Genomic DNA, 17,000 nt, shown 5'->3' with positions numbered 1-17,000 from the left:
GTAAAATGCCTTTAGTTGTACTGTTTTGTTATTTCCAGATGTCTAATACACTGAATGCTGCACTGCCACGTCAGTAGTACTCAGGCTGTGGAAACCATGTTGTCATTTATTTATATTACTGCGGCGTCATAAACTGGGTAAAATAATTTGAGTTCACCAAACTGAGATTTACAAAGTGAAGACATACTTTGGAAAAAGAAAACAAAAAAATGCCGTTTCATAACATCAGAGATTACATGTCCTTTAAAGACAACTTCTCATAGTCTGGGGCATCATTCCTTGAACAGATATTAAGTGTAGTTTAACTAAGCTACTTTTTATTTGGAACACTCAAGCAGCTTCTCTTAGTATGCTACATCCTACATGTTCCTTTTTATTTAGTTGAAACAAGACTGTTTGGGCAATAACCAGCTGATTACCAGTCCTAAATATATGGCCACAAAAATCTTATATATGGTGGTTGGGAACCATCAGCTGTAAATATGGAACGTAGGCTCCTGGAATCAGTTTAATATCCTTGTGAATTCTCTGTGTTTAACTAAAAAATTATTTGTTTTCACAGTTGTTTTATTCTTAGAGAGGAAATGGAATGAACCTTTGAAGGCAGTAGCCATCTATCACATGGAAAATGTTCTGTTGTCATTGCTGCATTTCAGATTTGCACCAGGCAAGTTGCCAACTAATTTCTAGCACTCTGCTTTTCTAAGCATACACTAAATTTTAAAACAGACTATACCAATACTCACATTTCAGAACATTCAAATGATGATAAAGCTATGAGACTCCCATGCTCAAAAGCTTTTCATAGAAAACTTATCATCTCAGCTGCTAGACTCAATGAAATGAAATAAAATCATTAAATTATATTATTATGTAATTACTTGTTTGCTGCTACAGAAGCACTAAGTGTGATTATGACTAGTAGATAATATGGCAAATACAAGAGGAGAAATTCATAACAATCTCTATTTTCATATGTAGTTTCTAATCTGAAAAAGGAATAAAGCATTGTCCATCTTTTGCTTAAGAACACTATGTTGAAAACTCAGACCTGAATGATTTAAAGCAGTTAAAACCTGTCTAGTATTTGCCATTTGGACTTCACCCTATTTGCAGTTTACACTGCAGATCCAGCTCTCACAGCACAACTAAGATGCAAGTCAAGCCTGGGGCAAAATGAATTCATTTTATCTGCAAAGGGAAGGAACTCTAAGCCACAGAGAACACAGTGTCTACCTGTGGCCTTGCTAGCAAAGCAGTACTTAATGGTTTTAAAGCATATGTATTGCATTCAAAGTAGCCTCTGAAAATAGTCTTGGAAATGTTTTTATCTTCAGAGGAACAGTAAGTATTCAAATGCCTCCCAGTACTGGTATGGAGAATTCAACTCATTTTTCATATAGGTTTACAATTTGACTTGACCTTAAGATGCAGTGTCCATGCACAAGAATGATCCTTCAAGCTTCACGTATATTTTCAGGCCCACCTCCTCCGTGATTTTTTACGGCCAGGTAATCTAACCAACGCTGACAAAGGAGATGTTAAACCTGGTAATTAAATGTGGTAATGTCTGCCAGCACAGATCTACAATCTTTATTTTCCACTTTCACTTTTAAGCAGAGATTCTATTAAAGCCAGAAGGAGCCTCAGGGTGTCAGTGGACTCTGGCTCCACACTCAGCACCCAGATTCCCCACTTAGACTCTTCCTTTCTGCTCTCAGGCTTGGACCTGGCTGTAAAGTAGAGGTTCCACCATCGAAGTTTGAGGTTTTCATCAAAGCCATTAAATTTCTGTGAGGTTTAGCCACCAGCATCTCTCCAGTAGGATTGTTGTACTGCAGCCTGGGGACTCTTTCTGACATAATAGCCATAAAACAGTGACAACATCCAGGCTTGCTGCCAGAATTAATGCTCTTTAAACAATCACATACTGCTCTAATGCTTATTAATCTTACTGTGGAAGCTCTTTCATTTTAGTGTCTGCCTTTATAGGTCTGCTGGGTCTATGTTGCTGTTAGAAAGGGATTATATGCCTAATAAGTCTGGAGTGAGAAAGGGGGCCAAAGATGGTGTTCATACTATCTCTCGACCTCTAGTTCCAAAGACTACAGGGTCTGACAACAAAATCCCCCTGTGCCCAGAGAATTCGGTCCCCCCAGAGCATGGGCAACCCCGTCTCTCTGTGTCCTTCTACAGGGCCTGTGATGGCTCCTTAGCAGAGAGGAAACTTCTGTGTTTAGCAAGTTTTTACCTCCAGTTGTGAAGAAGTAGTCAAGCATTGAAGAGGAAAGGATTCTCTCCCTTAACCTTGTAACAGTATAGATGCCCTATCAGAAGCTTCATTTCCTCCTATAGCTACATACATCTTTGGAAAGAAGTTCTAAAACATAGTGGCTCTGAACTGGTGATGGTTTCTGCTCACTGTGTTAATGCTTGGTCAAAGTGAGAGAGCGCGAAGAGGAAACCCATAGAGTTTTTAACTGATTTAATTCCACGTGTTACTACAGAGCTGATCTACTGAAACTGAAGCAGAGGTGAGAAATACCATGCCTAGTTGCTACAGAATACATGCCGGGTTCCAGAAGCACTGCTGTAGTAGTCACATTTTTATTGATATTATTCTATTTTTACTGACAAAAATTAAAACAATACACACTACATAATTTAAAATGTATTTATACAACTCAGTTTGGTTCTATTCATTACCACATGATCATTGACAAAGTGAATGCCAGTAAGAATGAAAAACATAAGATCAGGCCCATATACCTAAAAATTAAGACTCAAAACATTCCATGAAATGTTATAATTTTCTTTGAAAAAAAAAGTCCTTTTGTAGCAGTTGTGAAACAGACAATGGTAGAGTAAAAATCTGATTATGAAACACATTGAGTGTAAAAATTAAATACAAAACAGACCATAGTTCTTGCATGTCAGTATCTACCTTACTTGTATAAAAATCAGGCCCTAAGAGTATTCAGAACCTTGGACGTCTTGAAATAAGTCAGTGTTATCTTGCCTGATAAGGAATGTAGAGAGAAGAGCTGATTCTGGAAAATTACCCTAAGGTGAAGAAAAGGTATTCGTCCAAAACATAATGGTGGAAATCGCAGGTCTATGGCTTTTTTAAAGAAAATTTGGTGAAATTTCTTGGCAATTCGGATATGCAGAGAGCATAGAAAGAACACATTCAAAAGTTAGCATTACACTCCTTTTTATAATTTTTCCGCTGGTTCTGAGATTGCGTAAGACACAGTTGAATAAAAGGTGACAAACTCTAAGCTTCATCCGTTTTCTGAAAACCCTGTTCTTCTTAGGACCTTGTTACTCAAGCAGGAACACTACAAATGCTGACATTTCATAATAAAAATGAGTAACTGTATTATGGAAATATCTAATAAAGTTCTAAGACTGAACTGGTCATGTGAAAATGAAAGGTATTTATGATGCAATTATCCCATATAATTGCAAAAAGAGATACATTTCTATTGTCATAGCTTAATGGAAATATGGAGTATAGGTTCTCCGAATTTTCATTGAAACTGATTTAATTTTGACTGGTTTATTGTTCGCTGTCCACGTATCCCAGTGAATCCCAGTTGCAAGAAATCTGCCTGTGTAGCGATGAATGCCATTAAGATTGGCGAGGCCACACTGGTTGAACCACCACCCAGTGTTATCACTGAAGTTACTGCAGCTCTTCACAGGCTGGTCTTTAATAGTGCACCTTGGCCTGCAGCCGTCATTATCAACATCAAAAGTGCTGAAAGGCATTGAATTCTGGTTGTCTTCTTTTCTATATCCTCTAAACGCGTCACCTAAGTACAACAGATAAAACAGAAAGATAAAAGAGTTTGTTATGGAAAAACATAACATTTCCTACTTGTTGCATACCTCACAAAATTTTCCTCTGAATTCATTAGAAAAATAGATTTCTTCAGATGTGGCTGAAGAGCACCAAATAATGAGCTGGCAATGTGTTAAAGACATAGGAAAGAAAAGGTAAATCATACTGAGAAGTACAGAAGATGTTGAAATTCAACAAAACATCTTTATGTTGTTGTTGCTTTTACTGACACACACCAGCTATGAAGGTAAAGGCTTCTGTCATCAAAGACAGGGGAAGAAAATATAAAAAATTAAAATGGTTGTTTTCCAGTGATGTGCCCAAAGCTCCAGAGTGAGTCATGACATAAAATTGAATTGTGAAAACACAGAGGTCAGTGATTACTGGTTCTGGTGTCTTACTAGAGAAATAATGTTTCTTACAATTACAGGTAGAGTAAAACACCAACACATTTAGAGAATAACTGTTACGTTGGCAATACGGAACATTCTTGCATATTAGTAAATATGAGGGGAAAAAAAAAGCGGTAAGACATGGTGTAATAATTAACACAAATCTTTACACATTTGGTATAGCTATGGTATTAAGGCAGGTCTGGAACTGTAAAATAATCTCTATCTGTATATCAGCCAGTAACTGTTGTACACTGTAGGCCTAATTTGTACCAGTTATTTCTTTCTCTATCCACTGTCTGGGCACTTCTGAACTAACCAAAGCAACAACATCAGGAAGAATTCCACAAATATCAGCAAATTTGGGATGAGATAGTGGACATCTAAAGAACTGGATCATTACATAGATATACACAAACACACACAAAATCCCTTATGTATTTTATAGATATATTCCATGGACTAGAATCCATTAAAGCTCCTTTCTTTTCCTTATTGTTTTCCTTTATTAAAGGAGTATTTATTCAATTATTATTTCATTGAAGACGTTGAAACAATAGAATAAAATGATTTCTTATTATGTAAAGATCGATGTTGGTATAACCAATCACTACATCATTAACCATTTATCTTTGTTCATAATGCACCAAATAGAGAAAAACAGAAATAAATACTTTCAAAGTTATCTTAACTAAGTAGTGATCTTTTGAATGCATTTTTTTCACATTGAGAAAGGTAGTAGCTTGCTTTAAATACTTCAAAGAAGGAAGTTCTTACCAGCATTTCCTGAATAACGCCCCAAATGGATCTTAAAAGAACATGCTTCATCCTCTATCCAAAATCCATTGTATGATGCATAGGCATGCTTGTCATTTTCTGATTCCAAATCCACATAAAGACTGAAACTAGTGGCTTTTTGATTTACTATGTGAAAAATCTTCCTCAGTCCAAGCCAAAATTCCCCTAAAACACAAATATATAGTCAATAAACTTATAGAAATGGAAAGTGTAAAAGAAAAAACGGATTCTTCTAGTTTTTCTACTCTCCTTCCTGAACCAAGTGTAATAAAAGTTGCCTGATAAGTTTATGTTCCTTTGAAGGACTAATGAAGGTACAAAGTAATCTTCCTACTTCATTGGGAAATCCATGGAAAGAATTCCCATGTGTGCATCTTCTGTTTTCTCTTTGACGTATTTAGAAAATTGTCCACATGAAAACTTTCAAGCGTTCAGTACACCTCAGAAGACCACAAAAACTGGATGTGCTGAAGATCCACTTGATTAAGCGGAATTCAGTAGCATTCCCAAGGGCAATACTGATAAAGGACAGATGTTAGCATTGTATGAAATGCAACAAAACTCGAACCCTGTTCTCAAGATTTGCTGCCTCTGTAAATCACTCTTTTATTCCATGAAAGGTTGCCCCATATGAGCTGTGCTTTTTTGTGTAGTTGAATAGTTGTGTGCTTTCATTGCAAGCTCAGATAAATTCCTGGAAAAGCAACTGGTTTTAGACTTGCTGGATGAAAGGTGGCAGTAAAAAAGTAACATCACAGGTGTGTTGGTATTAGCTACTGAAATATTTCTATTCTGTTCCTAGTTTGCATTCCCTATGGTGAAATATTACTGATTTTTCTCTGCTTTAAGGAAATATTTTGCAAATGCAATTAAAACCAACTAAGGCTTTTTTTAAAATCTGGAGGTGGGGAGGGAGGAAAAAAAAAAAAAGAGGGACATGCAATGAATACATCATTTCAGGAATAAAACACTGCAACATTTTAAACACCCCTTGTGAGACTGAGGATGGGCAATGGCTAAAAACTCTAGTAGTGTGATAGTTGTTATTGAGAAGATCACACATTAGATTTTATCAAAAACCTCCTGAGTATAAATAAGACCTTTAAGAAACAAGAACTTTACTCTCTATACAACTAAAAATCCCACACAATTTAGTGGAAAGTAGCTCACATAAAGACAGCAGAAATGTTGGGTCCAAAGCACTTTAGAGTATTTGAAATTAATACCAGAAAGGTCACCAAATCCATCCAGATATTCAGACCATGGTCTTTGAAATGGAATGATTCCATCAGTTCTTTTCTGAATCACAGTCCATCCACCTCCTTGAAAATCCATGTCACACAAAACCTAAAACAGACACAGATACGATTAACATTTCTTGAAGCAGCTGTTATGAGGAAAACATTTTAATTAAATAAGGTGGACTATTCAGAATTTTGCCAAGTGACATAACTTTCAAATATCTTAACAAAAACCTCAAAGAAAATAAAAAATAAAGCTGCAGTATTTTCTTATATGTTCTTGCTGGACTGCTTGATTTCGGTATTTCCTCAAGCAGTAGAAAGTGTTATGTGCAAATGTCTGCTCATATCATATATAATAAATAAGCTTTGATAAATGTTACTGTGTATCAATAATAGCATGAAGTGGAAGCAACATGCAATGTCATGTATTAATCATGCAAAATATTACAGATACAGGCACTAACACTGAATATACCTTTATTTCAGCAAAGCAAAACAGAAACAGCTTTTTATGTGTTCTCTCTCACCATCATACCTTCTACCACTAGAAATGCAGTGTGATGCCTGAGAAATGCCCATAATAAAGGTGAGGGAATGGAAAAAGAAATAGCAATAACCCAGTATATCATAATTTATGCTGGAGCAATAAAAAAACTCCACATAAAGGGCCCCAATCCAGGAAAGTCCCAATGTGAACATTTAACAGCCTGCAACTGAGCAGTGCCACTGAATACATGAGATCAGCTCTCAAATTTATGAGTCTTTACGAGTCTTCGCTAGATTTGGTGCCCAACAGCATGTCAAATGGCAGCAGTCCAGCTGCCCTCTGCTCTGCTATGGAGTATCACATTATGTGGCACATTTCCTCCTCAGCCCATTTAATTTTAGATGCGTAATTGAGTTCCGTAAATTGGGTGTCTTATTGCCCTTGTCTCCCCTGTAATCCCCCTTATACAGAGAAATGTGTGTTCATAGTGTGGCTCTGCAAAACCAAGATCTAAATCACCCTCTGCAGGTGTCAGTCACCTCCACCACCTATGAAAGGGCCCCCAAAACCCTTGGCTGCTCCCCAGGGATTTCAGCTAAATGCCTAAAGTCAGGTGGAATGTATCCAGGCCACTCTGGGGATTTTTCAAGTACGTCCCAGTGCCAGTGCTCGACCAACTCTAATGGGGATTAAAAAGTCTGGGCATCCTAATGCACATTGCACATTTAGACGCTGCACTACCGAGGCTGTTTGAAGTAGTTCTAGGGGATACTATGCTTAATTAGTGTTCAAAAACAGGCTCATTTGTAAGTGTCTCCCAATGATATCAGGAGAATTAACCTGGAACATGCTTATCGCTATGGAGCCATTAAGCTACTTGTGATAACAAAAGTAAGTTCAGAACATGATGTTGCCTGTCACCAAATAATAACAGTAAGCAGATGCACAGGTGATGGAGTAAAGTAGGGGTTTTTGTTTATGTTACAAGGAATGTGCACAATGCAATATGTTTCAGAAAAGAGACATTTGCAGACTTAGCCAGTTGCTAAAAGTAGAGTTTAGGTGGGAGTCAGTTTAACCCCCCAAAAATTGTGGTGGTCTGTGCTTTATGTGTTGCACTCCCACTGCCTGTACCACCCAGAGACTTGTTCCTTGGAAGGAACACCTCAACGTCATGTTCACAACCTCTGTGACTTGACAACATCTTCTCTAGGAAAGACAGGAAAGCAACAGTACAGAGTTGCAATGTGATCTAATATAACCTGGGGAATCTCGGATTCTCAAGTCAGTCATGGCCATTGGATGCATTTAGCAACCCTTGCAACACAAATAATGAATGAATTATAGTAATGGTCACGTGCATGAAGGAAAATTATGGGCTTTATTCCCTGGAGAACCACATGCTTATTTCAGTCACCCAAGGAGGGCAGAACTGGAATAAAAAGAAATACAAAAGATCCCAAAATTAATATTTAGATGCAAAGACAAAAAACTCATTAAAAATAATCTCATTGCCTCATCCACTGTCTTGAGAAGATGATTGCATGCTTGGCTGCTCCTCTCACTATGAGTCAGAAATACGAAGAGGAGCCCACTTGGTCACAACAGCAATCTTCAGTCCAATATAAATCAGTGGGAGTGTTGATAGTTCTCAGAAGGAGCAGATTTGGCTCTACAGGAAAGGTCATCAGCCAATTATTTAGATATGGCACCAAAACATACACCAGCTAACTAAGAATATGCGGCAGATATATTAAAAAGTCATTGCTGTGTAGTTTCTTTAATCCCTTATATGCTGGAAATGATGCTATTTTCTTTCTTAAAGCATAATAATAGTTAATCCTCTTTACAGCTTGTTCTATGTCTCATGTTGTGCGAAGGATGAGGGGCATTACTGTGCCAGGTACAATTTAAGTTAAATGAGCAGTAGGATGTATCTACTGAATATTTATTCCCTTTCCATCTTGAGTGTGTGTAAGAGGTATATTCCAAACAGCTGTTTAGTTTGTCTGACCCAGCTTAGAAATATCATCGATCTAAATTTACGGATTGAAAAATGTATCAGAAAGTGATCAGAATTCAATTTTCTGAAAGCAAAAGTGGTTTTAATTGCTTCATGTTTGAGTATTCAGACAAAAACCCATTTGGGACTGATTTTCTGAGGCGATGAGAACCTGTCACTGCCACTGAAACTGGCTATTCTTAGAGGACCCAGAATTCAGGTTTCAATTAGCCCCAGTTATGCATCAAAAATCAATACTCACTTTTGAAAACATGAGGTTTCAAACATGAAAACATAAGAACAAAATCAAGTTGTCAAAATTATTTTCTTCACTTATATCTTTATGTAAATGATTCTAAAGAAATTTTGCTTTAGATTCAGTTACATTTAAAGGGCAGCTTATTGCTGAAAAGATCCTTATTGAAATAAATTGTTTCATGCTGGCTTTGTTTTCTGGTTTTCACTTTCTTACTATGGTTTTCTGCCTCTTTGTATTTTTCATATTTTGCTAGTCTTCAGAACTTCCAGAACTCTTGGCTATTAGTCCTTTAAAATGCATTACAATTCTTGTTTATGATTTAATATCTTGATATTTTTATTCATCTATCATTCCTCTTGTACCCTTTTTATGCTTCAAGACATGGAAGAATTTGCATTAAACAGTTTTCCTTAAAATAGCATTAATTATGGAACACATATTTTAGATATTTTTCTCTGATAACATTTTGGCACTATCTTTTCAGTTCTGTGTAACATCTACCAGACAAGAAATTGGACACTCATTTCATGAGTGCAGATGTTTCTTCTCATTATTTATTGTTACCTTGTGTTTTTAATCGAATTATTATGATTTTTCCTTTTGTTTCTCATTCTCCTTAAGGAACCTTTCCACTCATATCTGATTCTCAGATTCTGGCAGTACCTTTAAATGTGGAAAAGTACCAAAACCACTTTTGAAGTAAAAGGAGTTTTATAATTTCACATTTATTTGCCAAAAGCTGTAAGTGACCTGAGAAATCACTTCTCTCACATAGATTAGTCATATCATCTCTCAGGAAAAGTAATTTGGGTGAGGTATGAATATTTCCTCAACATAATCCCCCTCAATCCAGGAGAAGTTCTTAAACAGATACATTTTGTGCTATGGTTCAGCTGGGGGTGAGGCAGGCAGCATTTTCTTCGTACCATAAATACGATTGTTCTGTGAACACTTCTACCTGTCTTTACCTTTTGTTTACCTGGAAGGAACTTGCTGATGAGTTACAGATCTTTTCCATGAGCTCACAGAATGATAAGGTTCATTTTTTTGAGATCCCAGCATACTCCTGAAGCCTTTTCATAATCAGTTTGAGGTCTTTTATTTGTAGCATTTTGTAGGGTTCCAATTGGCTAGAGATAAAGGATTCATCCCTTGTTATATATAAAGGAAGACTATAAAGTTAGATATTAAATTTTGCTATTTATTAGCTGGCTTAAACTTCACATTTTTTCTCTAAAAACTAAAGACCCAGCACGTGCTGCAAAATTAAAGGTTTGAAAGTGCCATATCTGTCTTTCCACTATGCATAAGGACTTCCCTAAGTAGAACAGCCTGAAAGGAAATAAACAGACAAAACGAAGTATTTTGTTTATGCATGGATCACAATGTCCTGAGCCTGAGGAAATTAACCCAAAACTCTCTTCTCCTAGATAAGCACTATAATTCTGAGCAATTACAGCAACTCCGAGCTGGTGGTGACTGCTGCACTTCATGCTGACTTTCGTCTTCTTTGTCTGAAGAATGTACATCCTGCAAACTGGGTATAAAGACTAAAAGTCTAGATGCCTCTTTGCATCAAGACAATTATAATGATGCTCAGGCAAGAACTAAGCACTTACTCCTCAAACTAATATACATCTGCACCTATATTTAGATGTTTATACGATATCATGGGCTAAGCTATAGGCATCAGCAGAGTCACCTCTCAAGAGCAGGCAACGCTACATAGTCATCCAGCAGAATAATTCAAAAAGCCAAAGGTCCCATTTTAGGAGCCAAGTGGATCAGTCTCTTGGCTCCTCAGTTTTCCAACTCTAAAATAGAAAAGAACAGCATTTCTCAATGTCCAAAAGGGGTGCTGGAAAGTATCTTTGGTTTTCCTCTTTGGTACATTTTTCACTGTATGTGAAAACTGATGATGGGATCTTATTACAAAGCTTAAATTTCTTTGTAGAAACTGAGAAACTTGTCAAAATTATAGTAATGGCAGACACATTTGGATGATTTAATACATTTCTTATTCATCTGTTGAGAAATTGTCAAGGAAAACATTTTAAATCTATTAAATAGATTCTAAGGGCATATTTTCAAGCAAATTGTGACTACCCCGAGAGATAAATTTATTACCTCAAAAGGATAATTTGATCCTTCTGGATGGATAATGTACAGACCAGTTGGAGTTTTTGAAACTGAACCAACAGTATCTTTAATATGAGTGCAATCCAACCCTAGAGAATAAAGTATTTGATGAAGTTTGTTAGCAAAATACATTAAAAAATAAATACAGCTTAAGCATAGAATATTACTTTTCTTGGTAATGTATGAATGATCTCATATCACGTTTTCTTGTCATGCAAACTTTAAAATAATGTTTTGTCATGAATTTACCTTACAAATGAAAATTCCCTGAACTCCATTAAGCTCAGAAAGAAGCATAAGTTACATTGTATAGAGAAAAGTTCTTTCTACTCCTAACTGATACGATACAGACATGGAAAATTATTTATCTGGGTCTTATTTTACAGACTTTATTTGGGTAACACTGGTACTGAGTAAAAAGACATATTATCTGGGGAAAGATGTCTTTGTCCTGCAAATATTTGTGTTTATACCTGTAAAAGCATTTATAGCATCATGTATGCATAAAAACCCATTTGCTTCTAAGTGTTAAACCAGGTCTGCATTAACCATACTCAAGCAAGCAGTTTCTCCGGCCAGTAGGACTGCTTAGAGGTGATGTTTCCTTTAGCTGGGGTGGACACTACAAAGATTAACTGTCCAGTGCACAACTGACTTCAATCTCATTTGAAGAACAGTATTGCAAATGTTGAGGACACTTTATTTCTTTACAAAAGGAAGTCCCATCTAGCAACATCAGACCGCTTGTAAGCTGATGGTCATACTTGGTATTTTGCATAAAAATCAGCAAGACACCCAAAATCATCAGTTGCAAATGATTTAAAGCAGTCTTTATGATGACATTCTTAAACAGTTCACAAATTTTCCAGAGTTTATATGTGCATACCACCACAAAATAAATACTGTAATTATTATAATGGCTTGCTTTTGCTTTAATTAGTTCTTCATCAAGATACAAAGATAAAAAGCAGAAGAGGTCAAGACTAAACCTGAAAAATACTTACCATGAGATTGAACTGCTTTGTAAGAAACTGGATCCAAATGCTTTCTCAAAACTTCTGCATTCAAAAGAAGTATTCTGTTCATGAGTTCGTTTACCTGCAAATTCAAATAAAACGTCTTTAAATAGGATGTAATGAGGAATTTTACGTTCTAAAGTTGTTCTTTTTGATTCCTAATAAATATAATCTGAAGTTAATTTTTGTGATGGGTTAGTGATTCATACCTTCATTAGGTGAACTTGCCAAATTTTTTACTTCTTGCATCCAAAACCATCTTTAGACACAATTCCGGTTGATCCAGGAAAAGTCCTTCAGTTTGATTAAGGCTTTTTATCTGTACTGAGTGAGTGCACAGTGCTTGTAAACTACTATCAGAGTTCACGATAATGTAAATGTCATCTACACAAACACGACAGCACTGCAGGCAGCACTCAGTGCGGAGGAATGGCCCATCACCTGCCCTACTGCAATGCAGGCCACCAAGTCATGGACCAGGTGGTGCTAATCACACCTTGTAGACACGGAACTCATATCTTACCCGAGCTATGGTTTTAATGGCAATATAAATGCTTTGTTTTCCTCAATTACACAGTATCTCTAGTGATAAATAATATTAAAAATCTTAATGATAAAGAAAAATGTACCTGGTTGGAAAGATAATCCAAGGAAGACTGTTGATCATCCATCATGTTTCTTATCAGTTTTTTTGTACTTCTTGCATATTCAACAAGAGAGTTCTGCAAATTTCCTTTAAAAGAAAGATGTTCGTGCACTTTGTTATCATAAATCTAGAAGTATTCTTGACTGAATAATGACATGTTTATTTATAAGTGGATATTGAAGGTGCTTAACCTCAGGGTACCTAAAAGTTAAATGAAAGTAGTACAGAGACCATAGCTTAAATCCAAAATGCTAAGAACCTCAGCCTCACTGGTTGCAGTGAAGACATCTTAAGGAGAAATGTATCTTCTTAAAATTTGAAGAAGAATTTCATGTTTTCCTTGAGTAACTTGGATAACCAGTTAATGTGTACCACAAAAATGCAAATGTAAATGATAAAAGACAAATACATAATGTTTCTGGTTATCCTACATTTACCCATTCACTCTGCTACTTACTCATGCTCCTGCTTTTTTGCCCTGATGTTAAAAATACAAAAAGTAAACTTGTCAGGTAATTAACAATACAGATTAAAAACCATATGGGAAAGACAAGAATTTTGACAATTTTTTCTGTGGCTGATTACATCATTTGCTGCATAGGTTGTCAAGGCAGTGAATAGACAATGTCCTGTCTATAAGAGGCAAGCTGAAGCATAGATTTCCTCTCAACTAACTCTCACACACATAAGTACGATGCTTAAATGATGGACAGACACCCTACTCTCTCTGTCTAATGGAGAGAGCTACCCACATTCCGAGGGTAACCCAGGCCTGGATTTGCCTGTCCTCATCCGTGATGAGAGAAACGAGCATCATTAACTTGGTCACAGCAGCTGCACCCCAAAAACACAGCACCCCAAATTAGCTGAACAGGACTCAGGCTGGGCAGCAGGATCAAAGGCTGTCACATTTGCTCAAGAAGATATAAAAATAAATGAGCACGGCATAGCGTAGCGTAGCAGAGGATTGCATAGCATGGCATGGCATAGCTTGTCGCTGAGAGTATTCTTTATGAATACATACTGCACATGTAATGCTTTTCCCCTCGTAAAATTTTAGCTTGAACATCACACGGTACAACGCATTGTTCTTTTTGTTTTGAAATATCTGCAGATTTATTTTTCTCTTCTGCCTTGAGTGGTTCCTCCACAGCTCCAACATTCCTTGTGCCCTGTTGTACCAAACAATGGAGGGGGAAATAAATTGATCATAAAGCACAAATAAAATAGCTCCATCTGCCAAAATGAAGTAGATTACTCCATGGATCTTCCTTCAAAACCTGGGGTTTTAAAGCGTTATCAAGTTATAATAGACAGAGCTGAGCTCAAAGCCTGTTAGGTGTCTTCTACTTAGCCATACCTCACCAAATAAAGAGTTTCAGAGGTAAACAATAAGCTCTACAAATTTAAAAAACTCCAACAACATTTCTGGTAAAGTATTCTACCTGTGAGCACTGTGAACTGGAGGCAAGAACTTGCAAATCTTGCATTTAAGAAACTCACATTTTAGGAATCACCACACCCAACAGACATGTCACATGCTAACGAAGTGATTTCCACTGGAAAGGAGCGGGCTTTTGGATTTACCACGCATTATTAGCAAAACACTTTCACTCTTAAAAGTCTCTAATTACTTAGACTCAGATCATGGAAATACTTGCACAAGTTATTAATCTAAGCACACAAGCAATCCCAAGCAGATTTGCAGACAAACCCAACATTAAAAAAATATTTTAAATGCTCTTATAAAGGAAAGAATAAGGGATACTATTCACAGGCATACAGTTATCTGAAATAGTAGCAATAAAAGCATTGGTAAAAGTAGTTACACCTGTTAATGTTCTTTTACAATAATATTGTCATATTTAATATTTGTTCTTCCATGGTGCTATTTCACATAAAATAAGGGAATGCCTCTGACTCCTCACTTGAAGAAATGCTAAAAGCAATTCCTGAACTATGTGTCATTGTAAAATGGCTAAGAAATGTATTTTCAGTTTAGTCTGTTTGTTGATTCCATAATCTCAGCAAAGCATTGTAGTATGTTCACAGACTGTATCTTCAAATGAAAATAGGACCCTTAGAAAACTTAAAAATTTTAATGAAAAAGAAAACTTATTTAGACTTGCATGTATCGTCAAGATTTTTTTTTCCTTTCCTGTTTCAGGTTTCTCTTTGTGATATTGGCACAACACTGGCAAAATACTGAACCGGTTTTTTCCTGATTTTTGCTTTAAAAAGTGAAAGTAAAAATTACATAAAACTGTTAAGATGATTTTTTTTAAAAAAAAGGTTTCTGAATTATTACTGTAACTGCGTTTTGTGTCTAGATATAAATGCTAGAGAACTAAAAGAATATGTTTCTTTAATTTTGAAATAACCACAAAATGAAAAAAAATTCTACAAGAGTTATAAACAGATCACTTGAAACTATGGTTTGTTCCAGGGCTTTATCACAGCTACTCGCCAGATGTTCAATTAAATACTGTCAAGCAAATATTTTTAACCAATATTTATGGTTAACAAAAGCCAACGTGAAACAGGCACTTAAACCTGACCTCGGCAGTTCAAGCAAAAACTCTGACTCTGCCAAACACAACAGTTACTCTGCATTTACAGTCATGCAGATGAGATTTAAAATATAATCTAACAACTGAGCTGTGATGAAGGACAGGAAGACAAAAATGTCCTGATATACTGAATTCCTCCAATTTCAATGTAATTTCTTCTCTATCTGAAAGTACCTGATTCTTCTTTATTTTCATATCTATCCTGAACGAAGCAATCTACATTTTAAAAACATCTCACTTTTCTGAGACATCATTCAGTTACATCCATTATCTTATCTAAGCAAAGTAATTTAAAATCTTACCTTAGATGAACAAGGCTTGACATTACTTAGGATAGTCTCTCCCCAGCCGAACAAAAAAATATTAAGACAAACCAATGAAGTTACCCCGAAGCAGTTCATCTTTGAATTGAAGAAATGCAAATGTTTTCATGGGTTTCAAATTTCTGTGGAAAGGATTATACACTATGAAGTCCTGAGCTAACTATTCGGGAATGTCTACAGCACGAAGAGCAGCCAGCACATCACTCCTTTAATGCCTGGATTTAATAAACCACATTTCAACTGCACAGTAGATGTTATATACTACTGCTTGTATCCTGAGAGCAATTAGTGCTTATCACCTTTACATAACACATCAAACACTTTTTTCATTGTGATAACACTGTGACAGATTTTCTTATACACTATTTTTGAGCAGTGGTATATATTTGGTATTGAGTAGTGTGGGCTACTTGAAAAATAAGTATTAATCGATGTTTTCATCTTTTTACAAAGGTTTTTATCATTAAAATGAAGTCATTTACATTGGTGTGGTGCTAGTGCACTAGAACAGGCTGTGGAGGCATTTTAGAATATATCTTAAAAGCAAATTCAAAATAGAAAACTGAAAAATATTACTTTAAAATATACTTTGTGTTGCATTGAAAATTGTTTAGCAGGAGGACAATAACATTCTCTTGGTCTCACTGGTAGCCCATCCTTATGAGCAGAGCTGTTGAGAGTGGGACAATCATTCACATACAATTATTTTTACCCTGAAAAATGACATAGTACAAGAAAACGTCCTGAAAAAGTAGATGATTAAATGTAGTCCGCAGAAACTTAATTAAAGCTATATAGCAGGCACTTACAGTTTTCACACATTCTGATACACTATTTTTGTATCTTAAAAACTGGATCTGACATTTTAACCAAAAAAAGCAAATTATTTGGAAAGTTTACTTGGGAAAGTCCATAAAGGTCCAATAAATTTTCAACTCCTCTTGCGCATTAGAGAATTTAAATTATTTGTGATCTGGCTGAGTAAATGAAACCTCAGCTTCTAATGTACCCCTGGGAGACAGGCTGTCTAAAGGACCGTCCGAATACACTGTTCAACATCACCTTACACTGGTAAATCCAGACAACATTCCAAATTTGTCTCGATACTGTGGTTCATTTTCATCCCCATCTGAAGATGGAATATATTGGAAATAACTTTTGCTATTGGGAGAGTGGGGTTAATACAGTTTTAGATTCAGATTTTAATCCAGTTTTCAATCCAATGTTTTATTTCCAAAGTAACAGCTAAAGGGCACTATGCACCTGGACCTATCTGT

At 36.1% G+C, this 17,000-nt stretch overlaps 1 protein-coding gene across 1 annotated transcript; it reads right to left on the bottom strand.

The window, feature by feature from the left end:
- Positions 1-2,689: 2,689 nt before the first annotated feature.
- Positions 2,690-15,854, bottom strand: ANGPTL5 (angiopoietin like 5). Its single transcript, XM_065651579.1, has 8 exons — positions 15,703-15,854; positions 13,855-14,002; positions 12,814-12,917; positions 12,173-12,266; positions 11,157-11,257; positions 6,264-6,384; positions 5,017-5,202; positions 2,690-3,818 (listed from the first exon to the last, which is right to left on the bottom strand). The coding sequence occupies exons 1-8, from the start codon at positions 15,799-15,801 to the stop codon at positions 3,499-3,501; spliced, it is 1,173 nt and encodes a 390-aa protein (XP_065507651.1). The 5' UTR covers positions 15,802-15,854; the 3' UTR covers positions 2,690-3,498.
- Between the last annotated feature and the right edge of the window lie 1,146 nt (positions 15,855-17,000).

Source organism: Caloenas nicobarica, chromosome 1, assembly GCF_036013445.1.
Source record: "Caloenas nicobarica isolate bCalNic1 chromosome 1, bCalNic1.hap1, whole genome shotgun sequence".
Taxonomy (NCBI): Eukaryota; Metazoa; Chordata; class Aves; order Columbiformes; family Columbidae; genus Caloenas; species Caloenas nicobarica.
This window is presented reverse-complemented; position numbering and strand designations above follow the sequence as displayed.